The sequence below is a fragment of the Stegostoma tigrinum genome, chromosome 30 (genome assembly GCF_030684315.1).
Source record: "Stegostoma tigrinum isolate sSteTig4 chromosome 30, sSteTig4.hap1, whole genome shotgun sequence".
NCBI lineage: Eukaryota > Metazoa > Chordata > Chondrichthyes > Orectolobiformes > Stegostomatidae > Stegostoma > Stegostoma tigrinum.
This window is the reverse complement of record NC_081383.1, coordinates 5876075-5896438: the sequence shown is the minus strand read 5'-3', so window position 1 is coordinate 5896438 and position 20364 is coordinate 5876075. Positions and strand designations below refer to the sequence as shown.

The following is a 20364-nucleotide window of genomic DNA, read 5'->3' as shown; positions in this document are numbered from 1 at the left end:
TGTGTTCCAAATGAATGTTATGTGTCTACTGAGCAGTGAAAGTATGGCTCAGCCCCTTGTGGAGTACTGTGTACTGTTCTGGTCATCCTGCTGCAGGTGGGATATTTTTAAACTGGAGAGGGTTCAGAAAATATTTACCAGGATGGTGCCGGAAATGAGGGGTTTGAGTTATAAGGTGAGGCCGGATACGCGGGGGACTTTTTCAATGGAGCATAGGAGTTTGAGTGGTAACCTAATGGAGGTTTATTAGATCATGAGGGGCATAGATAAGGTTAATATCAAGGGGCTTTTCCATGGGTTGGGGGAACTCAAAAGTAGGGGGCATACTTTTAAGGTGAGAGGAGAAAGATTTGTAAAGGACCTGAGGAGTAACTTCTTGACAAGGAGAGTGGCTCAGGTGTGGAATGAACTGCCAGAAGAAGTGATGGATGTAGGTGCAGTTACAGCATTTAAAAGACGTTTGGGCGGCACGGTGGGGATCGGTGGCTAGCACTGCTGCCTCACAGCACTAGGGACGCAGGTTCGATTCCACCCTCGGGCAACTGTCTGTGTGGAGTTTGCATATTCTCACGTGTCTGCGTGGGTTTCCTCCCACAGTCCAAAGATGTGCAGATTAGGGTGGATTGGCCGTGTAAATTGCTCATAATGTTGAGGGATTGTGTAGATTAGGTGGGTTATTGGGGGCTGGGTCTGGGTGGGATGCTCTGAGGGTTGGCGTGAGCTGGTTGGGCTGAAGGGCCTGTTTCCACACTGTAGGGACCTATGACATTTGGATAAGTACATGGATAGGACTGGTCTGGAGGGATATGGCCCAAACACAGGGAAGTGGGACCAGATTAGTTTGGAATCATCATTGTTGGCGTGGACCAGCTGGGCTGAAGGGTCAGTTTCCCTGCTGTATGGCTATATGGCTGTACTTCATGAAGGAAGTAGAGGCACTGGAGATGGTGCAAAAACATTGAGAAAGATAAGACAGAAATGTGTGTCAAGAAGAAAAACATGACATCTTTTCTTTAGAAAAGAGAAGGTAAATGGGTGACCTAATAGAGGCCATTAAATTTAGGAAGGGGTTTAGACTGGGTAGAAATAGACAAGATGCTGACATTTATGAGAGACCAGAACCGCATGCCAAAAATATAAAGTAGTCACAAGCCATTTGAAAGAGGAACTTAGAGAAACAGCTTTACCCAGAGAATTTCGAGAATATGGAATTTGTAACCACAATGAGTGGTTAGGGAAAAGAAGGATATGATTGTGAGGAAGGTTTGTGGTAGGTGTAAACACTTACTTGGGCCGGTTGGGCTGCTAATCCCTTGTAATTCTATGCAATCTTCCCAGTGAGAGCTGGAGACATAATTGGTTAATGCCAGGATTGCAGGTCATCAGCACAAGTGAAACAGATGATCAAGAGCCTTTCTGGATCCAGGAAATATTATCTGTGGAATGTGGCTGGTCACGGATGAATAATGCAATGTCACATTGACATCCTTAAGTTTTTTCAATGTTCATCCTGAAGGTCAGGGAAGGCCTTATCTCATTGGACATCTTCCCTCTGCTCATTCACCTCTCTCCGAAGATGATTTTCGTTCAGTCAAGTCTATGATGAATGACAGGGTTTCAGCACGGAGTTGGCTTCAGGTTCAAATGACCTTCTCAATGAGGCAGAGCCCAGCATTCAAGGGCAAAGGTCAAGGTTCAATCATTTGGAGCCAGGTGCGTTGCCTGGCCTCCTTCTGAGCCTGCAGATCACAGACATCAGTGACCAGTGGATTTGATTCCCAACAAAACTGGAAAATGTCCCTGATGTGTCCTGTCCACAAAAATCGGGACAACTCTAATCCGAGTCAAGAAGCACATTCCCAGTCACCCAAAGAGTGGGGATTGTCTGTGTAATCAAGTGACGCCTACTCACCAGTAATCCAGTCATCGACAGAGTTTAGGTTCTGTAAGATCAGTCAAAAACCTTGATGCACACATGAACTAGAACTTAGTTTTGGAGATGAGGTGAGTACCTCATTAAGGAGTTTGAGAAAAGATTGGAGCCATGACAGTGGTTTAGGCCACTTTTAGAATACGCCATTCAATTTTGGTCTCCATGCTACAGGAAACATGTTAAATCTGAAAGGTGCAGAAAAAATTTGCAAGGATGATGCAGGGTTGAAGAGTTTAAGGTAGAGGGAGAATAGGCTGAGGCTATTTTCCCTGGAGCATCGGAGGCTGAGGGATGACCTTGTAGAGATTTATAAACTCATGAGGAGCATGGAGAGGGTGAAAGCCTAGGTCCTTTTTCCAGGGGCGAGGAGTCTAAAACTAGAAGGCATAGATTTAAGGTGAGAGCGGAAAACTTTTAAAAGGGACCTGAGGGGTGACATTTCCACGCAGAGCGTGGTGTGTGTGTGTGTGTGTGTGTGTGTGGAATGAGCTGCCAGAGGATGTGGTGGAGGCTGGTTCAATTACAGCATTGAAAAGGCATCGGGATGAGCACATGAATAGGAAAGGTTTAGAGGGATAGGGGCCAAATGTTGGCGAATGGATAATATTAATTTAGGATAGCTAGTCAGCATGGACAAATTGACAAAGGGTCTGTTTCCGTGTTCCACAACTCTATGACTCTATAATTGACAAGGGGTACTGACACAACACAGCCAGTGACTATCTATAACAGTGGAGAGTCTAAGCACCTTTTCTTCCCATTCAACTGTATTGCCATCATCAGACCCACCTACCATCAGAATTATGGAAGCTACCATTGTTGAAAATCTTAAATATACCGCAGGAAGTGCTACACTTGCCCCCACACCTCCCCCCTCACCCCCATCCCAGGCCCCAAGAAGACTTTCCACATTAAGCAGAGGTTCACCTGCACATCTGCCAATGTGGTATACTGTATCCACTGTACCCAGTGTGGCTTCCTCTACATTGGGGAAACCAAGCGGAGGCTTGGGGACCGCTTTGCAGAACACCTCCGCTCAGTTCGCAACAAACAACTGCACCTCCCAGTCGCAAACCATTTCCACTCCCCCTCCCATTCTCTAGATGACATGTCCATCATGGGCCTCCTGCAGTGCCACAATGATGTCACCCGAAGGTTGCAGGAACAGCAACTCATATTCCGCCTGGGAACCCTGCAGCCCAATGGTATCAAAGTGGACTTCACCAGCTTCAAAATCTCCCCTTCCCCCACCGCATCCCAAAACCAGCCCAGCTCTTCCCCTCCCCCCACTGCATCACACAACCAGCCCAGCTCATCCCGTCCCCCACTGCATCCCAAAACCAGCCCAGCTCTTCCCCTCCCCCCACTGCATCACAAATCCAGCCCAGCTCATCCCGTCCCCCACTGCATCCCACAACCAGCCCAGCTCGTCCCCTCTCCCCACTGCATCACACAACCAGCCCAGCTCATCCCCTCCCCCCACTGCATCACACAACCAGCCCAGCTTGTCCCCTCCCCCACTGCATCACACAACCAGCCCAGCTCATCCCCTCCCCCCACTGCATCACACAACCAGCCCAGCTCGTCCCCTCCCCCCACTGCATCCCAAAACCAGCCCAGCCTGTCCCCGCCTCCCTAACCTGTTCTTCCTCTCACCCATCCCTTCCTCCCACCTCAAGCTGCACCTCCATTTCCTGCCTACTAACCTCATCCACCTCCTTGACCTGTCCGTCTTCCCTGGACTGACCTATCCCCTCCCTACCTCCCCACCTATACTTTCCTCTCCACCTATCTTCTTTTCTCTCCATCTTCGGTCCGCCTCCCCCTCTCTCCCTATTTATTCCAGAACCCTCTCCCCATCCCCCTTTTCTGATGAAGGGTCTAGGCCTGAAACGTCAGCTTTTGTGCTCCTGAGATGCTGCTTGGCCTGCTATGTTCATCCAGTTTTACACTTTGTTACCTTCACTTATTTAATAATGTGGCCACTCTGTCAGTCAGGGACAAGGAATTATATTGACCTAATAGAGACATACAGGATGATCAGAGGATTAGATTGGGTGGACAGTGAGAGCCTTTTTCCTCAGATGGTGATGGCTAGCACGAGGGGGCATAGGCTTAAATTGAGGGGTGGTAGATATAGGACAGATGTCAGGGGTAGCTTCTTTACTCAGAGAATAGTAAGGGCTTGGAATGCCCTGCCTGCAACAGTAGTAGACTTGTCAAGTTTAAGGGCATTTAAATGGTCATTGGATAAATATATGGATGATAATGAAATAGTGTAGGTTAGATGGGCTTCAGATTGGTTTCACAGGCCGGCGCAAACCGAGGGCCGATGTAATGTTCTATGTTCTGTGCTCTATGCTCTATGTATGGCAAACAACTCACATACTGTCCCTACAAAGCTATCCACGAGGCATAAGCCAGCGGTGAAAGAATACTCTCAGCTTGCTTCCATAGGTGCAGCTGCAACAATATTCAATATGTACAACATTTGAGACATAGCAGCTGTTTGAATGGCATGCATCCACCGCCCTCAACATTCTCTCTCTCCACTACCACTGCACAGCTACGGCAGACACACGACAAGAGCAGTGTAACCAATCATTACAGTTTCTTCCGCAACACCTTCCAAAGTAGCATCTCTAATATCTAGAAGGACAAAGGCAGCAGGTACATGGGAACACCCTTGCAAGTTCCTCTCCAAGTCACTCACCTTCCTGACTTGGAAATATATTGCCCTTCCTTCACCATTACTGGGTCAAAATCCTGGACTTCCCTCCTTAATGCCATTGAGGGTATATCTACAGCATTTACACATCACTGATTCAGGCATGACACTCCTCCCACCTTCTCAGCAACACTCTGGAATGGACAATAAATGCTTACTCTTCCAGACCTGCCATGGATAATTTTGGAAAGAAAATAACCAATGTACTTCTGACTATCCCCCTTCCCCAATTTCTGTAACCTCGAGCTGGCCTCAAAACCTCAGGGACCTATGTAAGCCAACAATTCTGATGCCCACCTTGGCATTAACGTTGTATAGACCCTAGGCTCAAGAATTCCTACCCGAAATCTCTCTGTCGCTCTTCTCCTATCTGCTTCTGTTTAAAACTCACATTTTGACCAAGCTTTTCTCAATCCTGAGGTGGTTGAAATACAAAGTTTGGTCTGGCATTGCTGGGATTTCCTTTTAAAACAGGAAGGGCACACATTGGTAGGACAGTACAGTAGCTCTGTAGTTAGCACTGCTGCCTCACAGTGCCAGAGACCTGGGTTCGATTCCGCCCTTCGGTGATCGCATGTATGGAGCTTGTGTGTTCTCCCTGTTTCTGCTGGGTGCTCCAGTTCCTCCCACAGTCCAAAGATACGCAGCATAGGTCAATTAGCTGTGGAGAAGGTAGGGGGTGGGTCTGGATGGGATGCTGTTCAGAGGGTTTGTTTGGGCTGAATGGCCTGCTACTACACTGAAGAGATTTTAGACATAAGTACAAGTTGTTGTAATTTGTGTTGTAACTTTTGTTCTTTGTTTTGTACAGCCCTGTTGTATGGGTCTGCCTGCATTATTTTTGCTGCATTGTCTTCCCTGCTCGGAGCAGGAGTCTTGCAGGTACGTTGACATCCAGGTGGGTTTGGGGGCTTGCTGCTGTTATCTGAGATAGGATGGCTTTGGATTCAGACAGGGGGAACGGAACGTGCAGCGTCGAAAACCGATTGTTTGCGAGCTCAGTGCAGCCTCAGTTTTCGCAGCCTCTCCTGCTCGGGGATAGCAAGAACTGCAGATGCTGGAGTCGGAGTTGACGCGGTGTGGAGCTGGAGGAACACAGCAAGCCAGGCAGCATCAGAGAAGCAGGAGGGTCAATGTTTTGGGCCTAGACCCCTCACCAGTTCTGATGAAGGGCCGAGGCCCACAACATCACCCTGCCTGCTCCTCTGATGCTACCTGACCTGCTGTGTTCCTCCGGCTCTAGACTGTGTTGACTCTCCTATTCAGGGAACTGGTGAATTAAGTGGCGGTGTCTTGGCTGCGTTTTCAATTCATTCTTCAGGTATTTATGAGGTCACAGGCTTTTACCGCCTCGCCCTTAGTTATTGGCTGGACAAAGTCACAAAGCTAGGTGGAGAGGAAGCGGGTATCAGTTTGGTCGTATGTTGAACACTTCGTCTGTTTTTCTTTGCCCCAGTGGAAACAAAAATCAGGCGGAATCTCTCGCATGAATCCGATTACGGCAAATTTAACACCAGCGCTCAAACTCAAAAACGATCTGTCGGAGCAAATTATTGCAGATGCTTCAATCTTTACCGAAAACAATGTGTGTTGTTCAGCATCCATGGAGAGAGAAAACAAGCTTAACGCTTCTAGACTCTTCACCAGAGCTGACGGGAAGTGTGGAGGGGGGCCGGCAGTGGGAGGGGGGCTGGAGTGCTGGGAGAGGAAGGATGTTGATAGTTCACATTCGGAATGTGAGAATGGCAGCATATTGGTGTGTCTAACTGCCAGGCTGGAACCAACAGACAGTCGCACTGGCATGGGGAGAGGGGAGAGAAATTCAAAATGAACGTCCTGGTCTCTGGGTGTAGTCTAATGTAAACTATTCAAACATTACTCCAGGGGTCCTTCATGGTGATGAGTGTCATCAGTAATCCTTTGTTGGGAGCATTCATTCTTGGCATATTCGTACCTGCTGCTAACACTGTGGTAAGTACAGTCTGACGATTTTTGAGAGGGTGCATTTCCAACATGCTCATACATCCAATCAGATCGCTGTGGTCCATGAGTCACTTCCGGTCAGGGAGCTTGAAGTAGATCTAAGTGGGGACCTGCCCGATTTTGTTCTCGCCCACTGACTTTGCACAATGCCAGGAACCTGAGCTCACTCACAACTCTGAGATAGCAAGCACTGCCGATGCTGGAGTTTGAGATAACACGGTGCAGAGGTGGAGGAACACAGCAGGCTGGGCAGCATCAGAGGAGCTGAAAAGCTGACGTTTTGGGTCAGGGCCCTTCTTCAGCAATGGGGAGGGGGAAGGGAGCTGGGAAATAAATAGAGAGGAGGGGTGGGGCTGGGGATGGTAGGTGGGATGGTGATGGGTGAGTGCAGGTAGGGAGTGGTGGGGGTTGGTCAGTGAGGTGGGAGGGGCAGATGGGTGGGAGGAGGCAGGTGAAGGAGGCAGGGATGAGAGGGAGGGTCGGTCGTGGGATGAGGCTGGGGGTGATGAGATTTTAAAACTGGTGAATTCCATGTTTAGGCCATTGGGCTGTAGGCTCCCGAGGTGGAATATGAGGTGCGGCTCCTCCAGTTTGTGGGTGGTGTTATTGTGACACTGGAGGAGGCCTAGGATGGACATGTTGCCCAGGGAGTGGGAGGGGTAGTTTAAACGTTTCGCGACTGGAAGGTGTTGTCATTTGTCACGCACAGAGCGCAGATGTTCCTCAAAGCTCTGCCTGGTCTCACCGATATAGAGGAGGCCAGGCAGTTATGTTGCCTTTAACCTTTCCCATGCCACACTGTTTTCACCCATCACCCATCTGCACACTGACCTAAATTTCAAACTGCAATCTTCAAATTCTCATTGTTATTGCCAAATCTCACCATGGCCTCACCCCACCCATGCTCGTAACCTCCTGCAGCCTTACAAAAAACACTCTGCACTTCAGTGATTCTGGCCTTGTGAAGATCCACAGTTTTCATTTATCTTTGAACTATCCCAATCCCAAGCTTTGGAATTCCTTGTCTATGCATCTCAGTCTCCCTACTGCAGTCACTTCCCTTGTAAAGTGCTCCTTAAAATCCACCTTTAGCTCACTTGTCCTAGTATCTCCGTTTGTGGCTCGGTGTCAAAATCTGTTCGATAAGGTGAAGGCCCTTTGGATGTTTCACGACGTTAGAAAAATTTCTCCTCTATCTCCCTTAACTATCTTAGATACGTCAATTAGATCACCCCCATATCAGATCAGCATCTACATTGAGTTCCAATCCATACCACTGCTCACCATATCATATCATGCAGCTAGATTATTGAGATACAATACTGTTTCCAATCCTTCTTTCTATTCTTTTGAAAACAAATGTTCAATCATTTAAACAGTGACTGCTGGAGCCGATATTCCTTCAGAGGTGATGGGATCTGCAGATGCTGGAGAGTCCAAGATAACAAAGTGTGGAGCTGGATGAACACAGCAGGCCCAGCAGCATCTTAGGAGCACAAAAGCTGATGTTTCGGGCCGAGACCCTTCATCAGAAAAGGGGGATGGGGTGAGGGTTCTGAAATAAATAGGGAGGAGGGGGAGGCGGATTGAAGACGGCTAGAGGAGAAGATAGGTGGAGAGGAGACAGATAAGTTAAAGGGGCGGAGATGGAGCCTGTAGAAGTGAGTATAGATGTGGAGGTAGGGAGCGGATAGGTCAGTCCGTGGAAGATGGACAGGCCAAGGGGGCGGGATGAGGTTAGTAGGTAGGAAATGGAGGTGCGGCTTGAGGTGGGAGGAGGGGATAGATGAGAGGAAGAACAGGTTAGGGAGGCAGGGATGAGCTGGACTGGTTTTGGGATGCAGTGGGGGGGAGGGGAGATTTTGAAGCTGGTGAAGTCCACATTGATACCATTGGGCTGCAGGGTTCCCAAGCGGAATATGAGTTGCTGTTCCTGCAACCTACGTTTGGCATCATTGTGGCACTGCAGGAGGCCCAGGATGGACATGTCGTCCAAGGAGTGGGAGGGGGAGTTGAAATGGTTCGCGACTGGGAAGTGCAGTTGTTTATTCCTTGGGTATCCTGCAAAGCGGTCCCCAAGCCTCCGCTTGGTTTCCCCAGTGCAGAGGAAGCCACACTCTGTACAGCGGATGGATACTCCTTACTGTGCTGACTCTCAGCCCCTGTTTAGATGTCAGTGGTTGAGAATGAGACAGTGAGTCTTAGCAAGAAAAGGCACCAGTCTTAAGTTACGAGGTGCAGTTTGTTTTTGGTTTGATGACAATCGGTGTGAGTTGCATTGACTAGTTAGACATTACTCATCAAGACTATCAGACACCAAAAGTGATGCATCTGCCTCCATCAGAATCTCAGGCACAACATTACTGTTCTGAAACCAAAAACCATGTGATATTATCAGATTAGGTGGAGCTTAACACAACTTCAACATTAACTCTTTCAGAACCACTACCCTCATGCTACAGTCATGTTCAGCTTGTGAGACAGAATTCTTTTGTAAGTAGGTTGTAGTTACAAGTTTAGGGAGCAGATTGTCTGATGTGGAAAGGTAGACAGGTTAGGGCTGTATCTTCTGGAGTTCAGAAGTGACTGAATTGAAACAGAGAAGAACCCGAGGAGAATTTGGCCGGGTCAATGTGGAAAGATTGCTCCCTCTCATGGGAGAATCTAGAACAGAAGGTCAGAGTTTGAAAATAAAGGATCTCGCATGTGAGACATCGATAAGGAAACATCTTTTCTTTCAGAGGGTTGACGGCCTTTGGAAAAAGCAATGGATCCTGAATCTTTAACATAATATGATGCAAAAATAGATGGGAACACAAATGGCGAGAAAAACGCAAAGATTCTACAGAGGAATATAGATAGGTTGAGCAAGTGGGTCAAAACTTGGTAGATAGAAAATAATGTGGGGAAATGTGAAGTCATGCATTTTGGTTGAAAAAATAGAGGAGTTGGATATAATTTAAATGGAGAAAGATTGCTGGGAGTTACAGAACTGAGGAGTTTGGGAGTCCTCATCCGTTAATCACAATACACTAGGTTCCAAATTCAGTGGGTAATAGGGAAGGCAAATAGAGTGTTGGCCTTTATTTCAAAGGGAATTTAGTGCAAAAATACTGAGGTTTTGCTGAAACTATACAAGGCACTGGTCAGAGGGTCTGTAGAGGAGAAAACAGAGTTAACGTTTCGGGTCCGGTCACTGGACCCGAAATGTTAACTCTCTTTTCTCCTCCACAGATGCTGCCAGACGTGCTGAGCTTTTCCAGCAACTTTGTTCTTGTCCCTGGTTCACAGTATTCGCAGTTCTTTTGGTTTTTCCTGGTCAGAGCATAGCCTGAATAGTGTGAACAGTTTTGGACCCTTTATCTAATAGTGACTCTCAATGATCATTGTAACAACCAATCCAGTTCATGAATCACTAAATATATTCAAGGCTGAGATAGACAGGTTTTAAATCACGGAATAGAATCAAGGGTTTAGGTGGAATAAGGCAGGAATGTAGAGGTGAGGATTATCATATCAGCCACAATCTCACCAAATGTCAGAACAGCCTCAATAGGCCTGCTTTTGCTTCTGCAGTTGATTATTTTTTAGGACAGAAGTGAACATATCTTTGAACACCAAGATGTGAGAGACCAACAGGGATATGCAGGAACATAGAGTTCAGGTTAAAATAAGATCAGCCACGATCTTTTTAAATGGTGGAGCAGGTTCCAAGTGGCCACGTGGCCTACTCTTGTTCCTTGTTTGTATGTTCAGAGAACTCTTTGGGTTTTAATCTGGGGCTAAATCCTGCCAACACAGATGCAACAGCAGTTTCAGTTCACGTTTTATTCAAATCTATGATAACCAGTATGAAGTGGACAATAATCAGAGACGTGACAGTGAATGAGATTGATGGATATACTAAGAGGTTGAGCAAACTGGTCTGTTTTTGTGCTGCACGGTTTAGTCTCACTTAAAGGCTCTATGTAAGTATAAACTTGGCACTGGTGTTGATGATATCCTGGCTCCTACAAAGTGAGCAGGCAACAAATCACACGAGTTTCAGGGCACGCTGGATTATGTCAAAGCCACAAAATAGTAGCCAACACTGGCAAACAATTTAACACAAGGGCATACCCTGACAAGTAGAAGATTGGGGTTGAGATTAAGTGCAGTGGGAAGATGGACTGGATGGGCTAAATGGCCTATTTCTGCACTATGTGTTACAATTTAGTGCTCATTCAAATTAACCTGGCAGCCCTTTGGCTCCCTAATATATGTTGCTGGTTTCCTTCTCTTTTTCCAGTGGATTCCCAGAGACAATAAATTCATTTGGATTAATTATTTCACTGTGTCTTTTCTTCTTTCAGGGTGTATTTTCTGGCTTAGCAGCTGGATTTGCCATTTCTCTCTGGCTGTCCATCGGGGGCATTCTGTACCCACCCACACCTGAGATAATGGGGGTCCTGCCATTTAACGCAGACAGGTGTCATCTTGCATACAATCCCAACACTACAGTCAATGGCAGTGCGTGGCTCATTGACAAGGTGATACCCCAGTCTGGACTGAGCAAGAGGTGAGAGCGAACCCTGTTCTATCATGAAGTCGAGTTAACTCTCCATAATTCTCGCACCTTCCGGACAGGTCCCCAGTCACGTGTTGACATCTTTGGATCTTACTCTCATCCCTTGTTTTCTCACTACCTAATTCAGAATTGGACCTCTTTTTCTCATCCAGTTCTGGAATTGGAAGCAGTGGCAGAGACAGAGGAATGTATACACAGGAGTAGACCATTCAGCCCCTCGAGCTGCTCCATCATTCATGGATAGTAACCAAACTCCACACACCAGTCTTTGACCCATTACCCTTAAAACTTTTGTTTAACAAAATTTTTCCATCTCAGATTTAAAATGAACAGCTGTGGAAGCGAATTCCAAACATCTACCATCTTTTGAGTGTAGAACTGCCTCCTAACATCTGTCCAGTATGCTCTGACCCTAATTCTGAGACTATGCCCCTTTAGTTCTAGAATCTCCAACCAGGGATGATATTTCTCTTTATCTATCCTATCGACAAAGTCTTTGCTCAAGGATGGGGCAGGAGACTGCAGTTTACTGTCAAGTTATTGACCTCTCTGATTTGGTTTGCAGGCCCAACATTGTGGAACAGTTCTATGCCTTATCTTACCTTTACTATGGTCTTCTGGGAACATTAACAACGGTGATCGTTGGTATTGGAGTCAGCTATTTATCAGGTAAATAAATATCCTAAATATCAGGCTGAATCCTTGCCAGGAAGATGTGTGACAGATTATCAGAAAGCAGTTGTACCATTTTCCCAACACTTTGGCAGACGTTAAAACAAAATTGGAAAAAGCACAAGTCAGGAGTGATGGGGTGGTCTTCAATGAGAGTTCACCTTCTAGAGGAAAGGGGGCCAAATGGAGATTGAATGTTTTTTTTATTTTAGTCATTCGAGGTATGTGGGTCTCGCTGGCTAGGCAGCATTTATTGCCCATCCCTAATTGCCCAGAGGGCAGTTATTAGTCAGTCACATTGCTGTGGGTCTGGAGCCCTATGTTTGATTTGATTTGATTTAATGTAGTCACATGTACCTAAGGACAGTGAAAAGCTTTGTTTATGAGTGGTATAGGTAGATCACTGTGAGCAACGACATACAGATTATAGGATGAATAAAACTTGGACAGAATGAGGCATACAGGTTACACGAGGCAAGATCAACTGTAACAAGATCAGCATTATTTGAAGTTAGAGAGTCCATTCATCAGTCAAATAAAGGCAGGGAAGAAGCTGTTCTTGAACCTGTTGTGAACCTGTTGGGGTGTGTGTTCAAGCTCCTGTATCTTCTGCCTAATGGAAGAGGTTGTAGGAGACCATTACCAATGTATGGTGGGTCTTTGATGATGTTGGTGAACTTTCTACAGCAGACAGCTGTGTAAATAGAGTCCATGGATGGAAGGTTGGCTTCTGTGATGGTCTGGGCTTGCATACCACCTTCTGTAGTTTCTTACATTCCTGGGCAGAGCAGTTACCATACCAGGCCATTATGCACCAGGACAGGATGCTTTTATTGGGGCATCTGTAGAAGTTGCTGAGAGGCCTTATTGACATGACAAATTCCCTGAGCGGTCTGAGGGAGAAGAGGTGCTGTTGTGCCTTCTTGACTGTTGCATTTACGTGGGAAGCCCAGGACAGGTTGTCGGTTATCGTCACTCCGAGGAACTTGATGCTCTTCACTCGCTCAACATCAGTCCCACTGATGTAGATGGGGCTGTGTTCTCCTTTCTTTCTGAAGTTGATGATCAGTTCTTTAGTTTTTCCAACGTTGAGATTGTTCTCATTGCACCCTGTCACCAAGCCCTCTGTCTCCCTTCTGTATTCTGACTCATCGCTGTTTGATATCTATCCCACTACAGTGGTGTCATCAGTGAACTTGTAGATGACATTCATTCAGAATTTGGTGACGCAGCCATGGGTGTACAGGGAGTACAGAAGGGGGCTAAGAATCGTGGAGGAGATATAGCTTCAATGATTGCGGCCTATGGCTCAGGAAGTTGAGGATCCTGCTGCAGCGGGTGGAGCTGAGACCAAGGTCTCGGAGTTTTGAGATCAGTCTGGAGGGGATAATGGTGTTGAAGGTGGAGCTGTGTTTGATGAGTAGGAGTCTGACGTAGGTGTCTTTGTTGTCCAGATGTTCCAGGAATGAGAGCAGGACTAGGGGAATGGCATCGTCTGTGGAACTGTTACATTGATAGGCAAATTGTAGGGGATCGAGGCAGGCTGGGAGGCTCGAGCTGTTATGGGCCATGACACCCTTCCCGAGCCACTTCATGATTATGTAGGCCAGACCAAGTAAAAATGGCAGTTTCCCTCCCTGAAACACGTGAGTGAACCAGATGATTTTTTTCCCCAACAACTGACAACAGATTCATTCATGGTAGTCATTAAACTCTTAACTCTAGGTGTTTTTGTTTCATTGAATTGAAATTGCACCATCTACTGTAGAGGGATTCAAACACAGGTCCCCCAGAACATAATCTTTGGAATAAGTGCCCAGCATTAACACCACTAGGCCATTGCTTCCCCTTGCATGTACTGAAGGGGATGGTCTCAAATGAGTTAGCATACAAGAACAGTGGACTTTATTGAGAGCTGGTGTACCAAAAAAAATGTTTTTTATTTAATTCATTGCTTGTGATTGTCACTCATTTGGCCAGAATTTATTGCCCATCCCTAATTGCCCAGAGTGCAGTTAACATTACTGTGGATCTGAAATCATATGTAGGCCAGACCAGGTAAGGACAGCAGCGTGTTCCCCTAAAGGACATTAGTGAACCTGGTGGGGCTTACCCCCACAACGGTTACACCGTCATCATGAGATTTTCAATTTGAGATTTTTATTTGATTCAAATTCTGCTGTGGCAGGATTTGGACCCATATCTTCAGAACATTACCTGAGTCTTTGGATTAATAGGCTAGTGGTAACACCACTACACATCAACCCCCCTTTACTGAGAGGGTATGGACACTAGATTGCCTTTTCTTTCTCCACTTTCTCAGGACCAACTAAGAGAGAAGATATCGCTGATGGTTTACTCTGGTGGGATCTTTCGAAGAAGAATCCAGTTTCTGAAGAGACAGAACAGTTGAATAAGACAGAGGTAAACTTAATGAATACCATATTGAAAGTGACACAGTGCAACCCACAATACTGGCCTTGTGTCTCTTGAACATCTGGTCGAATACCTTTTATATTGTTTTATAAAAGCCCTCAAGGTGCCTTTGGAAACAGCGTTGTGTTAAATATTTGTTGTTGCTGTCATTATCTTTTACTCACCCTTCCTCTCCCACCACCCATCTAACAAATAATCGATTCAACAATGAGCACAGAAAGATTGGAGAGGTGCTGTAGTTCATCAACAGCGAGGTTTGAGGGGAAAATGAGTGGACCTGTAGGGTTGGCAAAGAGAGGAGAGGAGTTGAGGTTGGAGCAGTAGTGAGGGACTGGGCCTGGGGTGAGGGAGGGTACGGTACATCAGCCTGAGACCCTTTTGGTGGGGGGTGTATGGAAGGGAGGGAGGTAAATGTGAGGGAGCCAGCTTTAGAAGTGGGATGGTGTGGTGGTATTGACATATGGGTGGGGTGTCCATTGACGATGGGTGTAGGGAAGGGCTATAAGGGATAGGGTGGGAGGCTGTTTGGTGGGTCATTGGTAGACTCGATGGGCTGATTGACCGCTATCTGATTTGTAGAGATTCTGTGATAACGGCCGGTCATCGGTTGTGGCATACATATTGTATGCAAAGTGTTTGTGGGAGCTTGCTGTACACAAAATGGCTGCCATGTTTCCTACATCAGGAGTGGAGGGGTGTGAGTGTAATGGGTATGTATGGGTGTGGATTTTGAGGGTGGGCCTGTGAGGGGTGGGTGTCTTGAGTTGGAGCTTGTAGCTCGGGGCGTGTTGATTGTAGGGACAGTGTGGGTAGGAGTGGCTGGTGTGTGGAGGTACAGGGTGTAAGGGTGTGGCACAGGGGAGTTATGAGGAGCATTTAGGAGCAGCAGTGCGGGGGTGGAGGGTGTGGGGCGAGGGGTTTCAGACTCAGGGAGTTGTCAGGGTGAGGCATGTGGAAAAGAGAGTGTTGTATCTGGGTCATTAGGCGGCATACAGGTAATGCAGGATGGAGAGTATTGGGGACAGGTTTATAAAGGGTGTCAGGGCTGGATGAGGACGGGTGTGTAGGGGCAAGTGGTATGAGGACAGATGTGCAAAATCAATACAATTATGGTGATCACCTCACTACCAGTCCTTGGGCAGTCTTGTTCACTAAACAATAGAGAGAACTTGCTTTTCTGTAGCACATTGAATGTCTTTAAAGCAGTGAGCAGCTTAAGAAATGAACTAACTGTTGTAGCCAGTTCCACATCCAGAATCAAGCCCAGGTCCCTGGCACTAAGAGACAGCTGTGTTAACCTCTGAGCTGTTATCACATTCCTGTTAGTGGCATCTTTTTGAACATAAAGTTTTTGCTGCCTTTCCCTTTCTTACAGCAGTGACTAGACTTCAATCATTGTTGTGTTGACTGGGCATGTCCAGAAACTGTAAAAGTATCATATAAATGCAAAACTTTCTAGCTTTGCCCCATCATCCTACAGCACCCATTCCTAATCCATTCCTTAATTGAGCAAGTGATACCATGGCCTCAGATATGGGCCAAACGCAGGCAAATGGCACTATTTCTGTTAGGAAACCAGGTCAGAATGGTCGGGTTGGGCCGAAGGGTCTGTTTCTATGCTGAATGCTCTCTAATGCCTCCTGTTTCCTTATCTACAGCTTCCTGCTTTGGAAAGCAGCAAGGCTGCTCTGAAACAGACAAGCTCAATGGTGTCAACTGTTCCAGCCCAAGACAAAATAAGCCTGGAACAGTCATCAGTCCAGGACGTAGACTGCACTGAGTGGAACTGCAACCCAGATCGAAACAGCCCCCCGATCATGTTTGACTGTTATTTATCTCCTCTGACAGAAACCTGTGTTTGAAGCTGTGTTCCTCCTAACAGAGGATCAGCATACTCGTGGCTATTGGTGAGCTTCACAGTGCCTGTTGATCGTAGATTTATGACACATCCTGCTACTTTGTAAATCTGGTCTCAGTTCAGTTCTTGCTTGTGATTAGACCACCAAATAAAGCTATCTCGAATTGTCCAGGCAGACGAGAAATGAGCAGAACTTCATCAAGTTGTATTATCAGTGCGTTATAGAAAGGAGGTGTTGCAGGTAGAATTACCAATAGAAAATCATTTGATAGTAAGGAAAACTGAAGCTAAAATACAAAAACATTTTTATTAGCCTGGATTGCATAAAGATGTGGTAGAACTTTGCCAGACAAGTTCATACGTGTCAGGTAATTGAAAAACCTCCGGCAGTGATGAAGCCAATACCTTTAATACCCATTCCCACATTTGAGGAACCTTGTAGAAGAGACTTAATTGATGGCATAGGACCCCTACCTAAAACAAAAGGTGGGAATCAGTATTTGTTGACCATAATGAATGTGTCTTCTAGATTTCCAGAGGCCATTCCTTTATATTACATCACAGCTAGAAGAGTTACTGAAAATTTTTACAAGATATGGACTACCCACAGAAATTCAATCAGATCAAGAATCAGATTGTACATCAAAATTATTCATGGAAGTTATGGATAGTTTAGGAATAAAACAATTCAAATCCGTTGCATAGCTTCCAGAATCGCAGGGAGTGTTAGAACAGTGGCATCAAGCCTGAAAGACCATGTTGAGGGGTTATCATCAAAATAATCCAGAGGATTGGGGAAAAGGATTTCCATTTGTATGTTTTGAAATTAGGGATGCACCTGATGAATCCACCAAATTGAGTCCATTTGAATGAGTTCTCAGACATAGGCCAATTGAACCATTAAAATTAATCAAGGGAAAATTGTTAAGTCAGAGTTCAGAGACCACATATTGGACAATGTGTCAAATTTTAGAGTGGGTGAGTTGCGAGACAGCATTTAAAAGTAGCACTGCAAGGGATGAAACAGGAAGCAGACAAGAAATCAAAAATTTGTAATTTTGCTAGTGGGGATAAAGTGTTAGTATTACTCCAAGTGGCAAGTGAGCCTTTAAAAGCAAGGTTTAGTGGGACTTATCAAATAGAAAGGAAATTCAGTGAGGTGAATAGTTTCATAAGAAAACCAGATACAAAGAGTTTCATGTGAATATGCTAAAAGGGTATTTTGATGGGGAAGGAAAGCAACAGAGTGAAGAACCAAATTAAGATGATTCTGAATTAGAGATTCTCTAAATTAAATTGGATAATGAAGAAGTTCTGAAACGATGGAATAAATTATTAAGTTATTTTCTAGATAAAAATCAAAATGACCTGAAAGAGTTATTACAACCACAGGGGAGATGTGTGGGAATAAGCTGGGAAGTAATAATCTGATTATGATTTATATAGATGCATGAAATGCTGTTCCAATTAAGGCATATCCTTAAAGACTTAAACCTCTAAAGTAGACACAGGTTCAAAAAGTGATTGAGCACATGCTCAAAGGCAATATAATTGAAAGGAGTTGCAATGACTGAAGTTCATCTGTAATAATGATGCCAAAACCAGATTGTGTGTGTGGACTATTGCAAAATCAATGCAATTACAAAGTCATGCCCTATTGCATGGCTGGAAAACTATATTGAGAAGGTGGGACAAGCAACTTATTTTTCAAAGCTGGACTGACTCAGAGGACATTAGCAGGTACCTTTATTCAAAAGTGCAAAAGAAGTTTTGGCTTTCGTGACACTGAACGGACTACACCAGTTCAAAGTCATGCCATTTGATATGAAAAATGCTCCAACTACATTTCAAAGACTAACCAATAAAGCCGTTTTGAGATTGTGTCATACACATAGATGATCTGGTGATTTTTAGCCACACATGGAAGTAACATTTGGAGCATTTTTTAGAATTGTTTGATCAAGTTTGGGAGGTGGGCTTGGTAATAAAAGTGGCTCAGAGCGAATTTGCAAAAACGCCTAAGTCATGTTACTGGGCCATGTTATAGGACATGGGTGGATGGCCCCAGGGAATGTGAAGACAAAGATTATTGGTTTCCAGACCATCAACAAAGAGGGAAGTATCACCATTCCTGGAGCTGAGTGGGTTTTATTGCAAGTTTACACCGAGTTTCAGCAGTGTGTTTGCTCCAATGTCTGACTTGTTGAAGAAGTGCAGAAAATTTCAGTGGACAGAGGAATGTTAGAAAGCATTCGACAGGCTGAAAGCTGTGTTAACCACTACCCCAGGGTTAGCCATACCTAATTACACAAGGCCGAGAGGCTTTCGGTGCGAGTGACATGCGTGTTGGTTCTGTAATCTTACAAGAGGATGATGAGAAGATCGAAAGACCTGTTGCGTAGTTCTCCAGACAATTGAATAATCATCAACAGAAATACTCCACCATTGAGAAGGAGACCTTGAGCTTGGTGGCTTGTGTTGCAACATTTCGACATATATATTGCCAGTAATGTGTTTGACACAATTGTATGTACAGGTCAAAAACTCTTAAAGGTTTTGGAAAAATATTAAGTATAAAATACCAAGTTATTTAGATGGAGCTTATTATTGCACCTTTCAATTTGAAAACAATACACATGGCAAGATGAGAGATCGTAATTGCCAACATGTTGTTGTGACTTTGATGAAGAAAGACTGATGTGTTTGGTGGTGGGAAGAAACAGATTGAAATGGGCTGTAGTAGTGAAGGTTTATATACTTAGAGTCGGTATAACGTGTATGTATTGTGGTGTACTAATAGTGGAAGGCTAAAGGTTTTTACAAATGAAGCCATCTTTGTATATTGATAGTTCTTTTTTAAAGTGTGGTGATACTATTGCCTTCAGAGGTCTATTCTGCTCTGGTTTTTTAAAATAATGAAATGTTGAGGCAGACCCGCCGAGTGATCTGCTCAAAACCAAAAAAAGTAAACAGCTTGTGAGCCCTTGGGATTTCTTTTATTAAGTTGAAACAATAGATACAACCTGAATTCGTGAGATAAGCTCCCACAGAACCAGGATTTTAGTTTTAGATTTGAACAGTTGCTGGGGCTTTGATGCTGACTGTGGAAGGTCTTATTCTCTCTCTCAGTTTCAGCTAAAAACTGGGGGTTCTCTTCCTGCTGCTAGAATTGCATGTGAGGCAAATCTATCTTACTGAGCTTGCCTTTGCCAAGGGTGTGTTTATGTAATATTACTATATCGGAACAGTTATTAAGTAGGAGCTAATATATCCAATATTTTGTTAAGCATTTTGATTGTTACAATTAAACCAATTCTTTAATTTTAATTGTATCTGTATTTTAATTGTAGTGTAAAAAAGAAGGGTGTTTGCTAATGTTGCACAGTTTGACAAATAGAATTGCATTTGGAATGCAACACCTTATATTTGCCTTTAAATAAGATAAAAGTTAGGGCCTAGCCTATCTCTTTGATATATTTGCAGCGGGAACGCAATAAAATATTAATCATGGAAAAATTGATACTGAATTTGTCATTGTCTCTACAATAATTTGAAGTTTACACATCCAACAACTCTGCAGACACTATTGTTTTTTGGTATGTACCTTAATCTTTTAACCTTCCTGAAATGATTTTATAATAAAAATTAGACACTGTTTCATTGGAGTTTAATACTGCAACTATACAGTTTGAAAACTGTTTACGTAGCTGGAAGAGGCAATTATGCTTTATCAAGTGCAAATATGGAGTAAAATAAATGTTGTGATCAACCTGGTCTTGTGTAAAATATAATTATTATGCAAATCCTGAGGTGTTCAAAATAAATATAGCATTACTGCCAAAGTAAAATATGAATAAAAAATGGAAAAAGTTCTTAAAGAAGTTTTCAGTTGCTGTTTTAATTAAGACTCAGAAACTGAATTTTTCTTTAGTAACATCAAAGCAAAGTTTGTAAGAAATCGTATGACTTAAAGTTAAAAGACTAGCCAAGGCACCTGGTGAGATAATTACTAGAGGGGTTATTAATTTGAGCTTTTGTTACACAAAGAAAGGGAGACCAGAGATCAGAAGGCATATTCAGATGTTGCAGAAGGGAAATGTTTTCAACATGATCAGTTAAGTAAGATATTAAAGAGAAAAGATAGGATTGATGTTTCACTGGGGTTGAGTGTTAGTAAAGGATGTTGC

At 44.6% G+C, this 20364-nt stretch overlaps 1 protein-coding gene across 2 annotated transcripts in view; it reads left to right on the top strand.

The window, feature by feature from the left end:
• slc5a5 (solute carrier family 5 member 5) overlaps positions 1 to 19910 on the top strand; it is a 53443-nt gene extending 33533 nt beyond the window's left edge. The window contains exons 10-15 of one of the 2 annotated variants that reach the window (XM_059638554.1): positions 5473 to 5543; positions 6546 to 6632; positions 10997 to 11202; positions 11777 to 11880; positions 14207 to 14307; positions 15978 to 19910. In XM_059638554.1, coding sequence (XP_059494537.1) covers positions 5473 to 5543; positions 6546 to 6632; positions 10997 to 11202; positions 11777 to 11880; positions 14207 to 14307; positions 15978 to 16181 — 773 coding nt within the window. In that variant the 3' untranslated portion in view covers positions 16182 to 19910. The remainder of the gene's footprint in view (positions 1 to 5472; positions 5544 to 6545; positions 6633 to 10996; positions 11203 to 11776; positions 11881 to 14206; positions 14308 to 15977) is intronic. The other variant, XM_059638555.1, reaches the window with a different exon arrangement.
• The last annotated feature ends 454 nt before the right edge of the window (positions 19911 to 20364 follow it).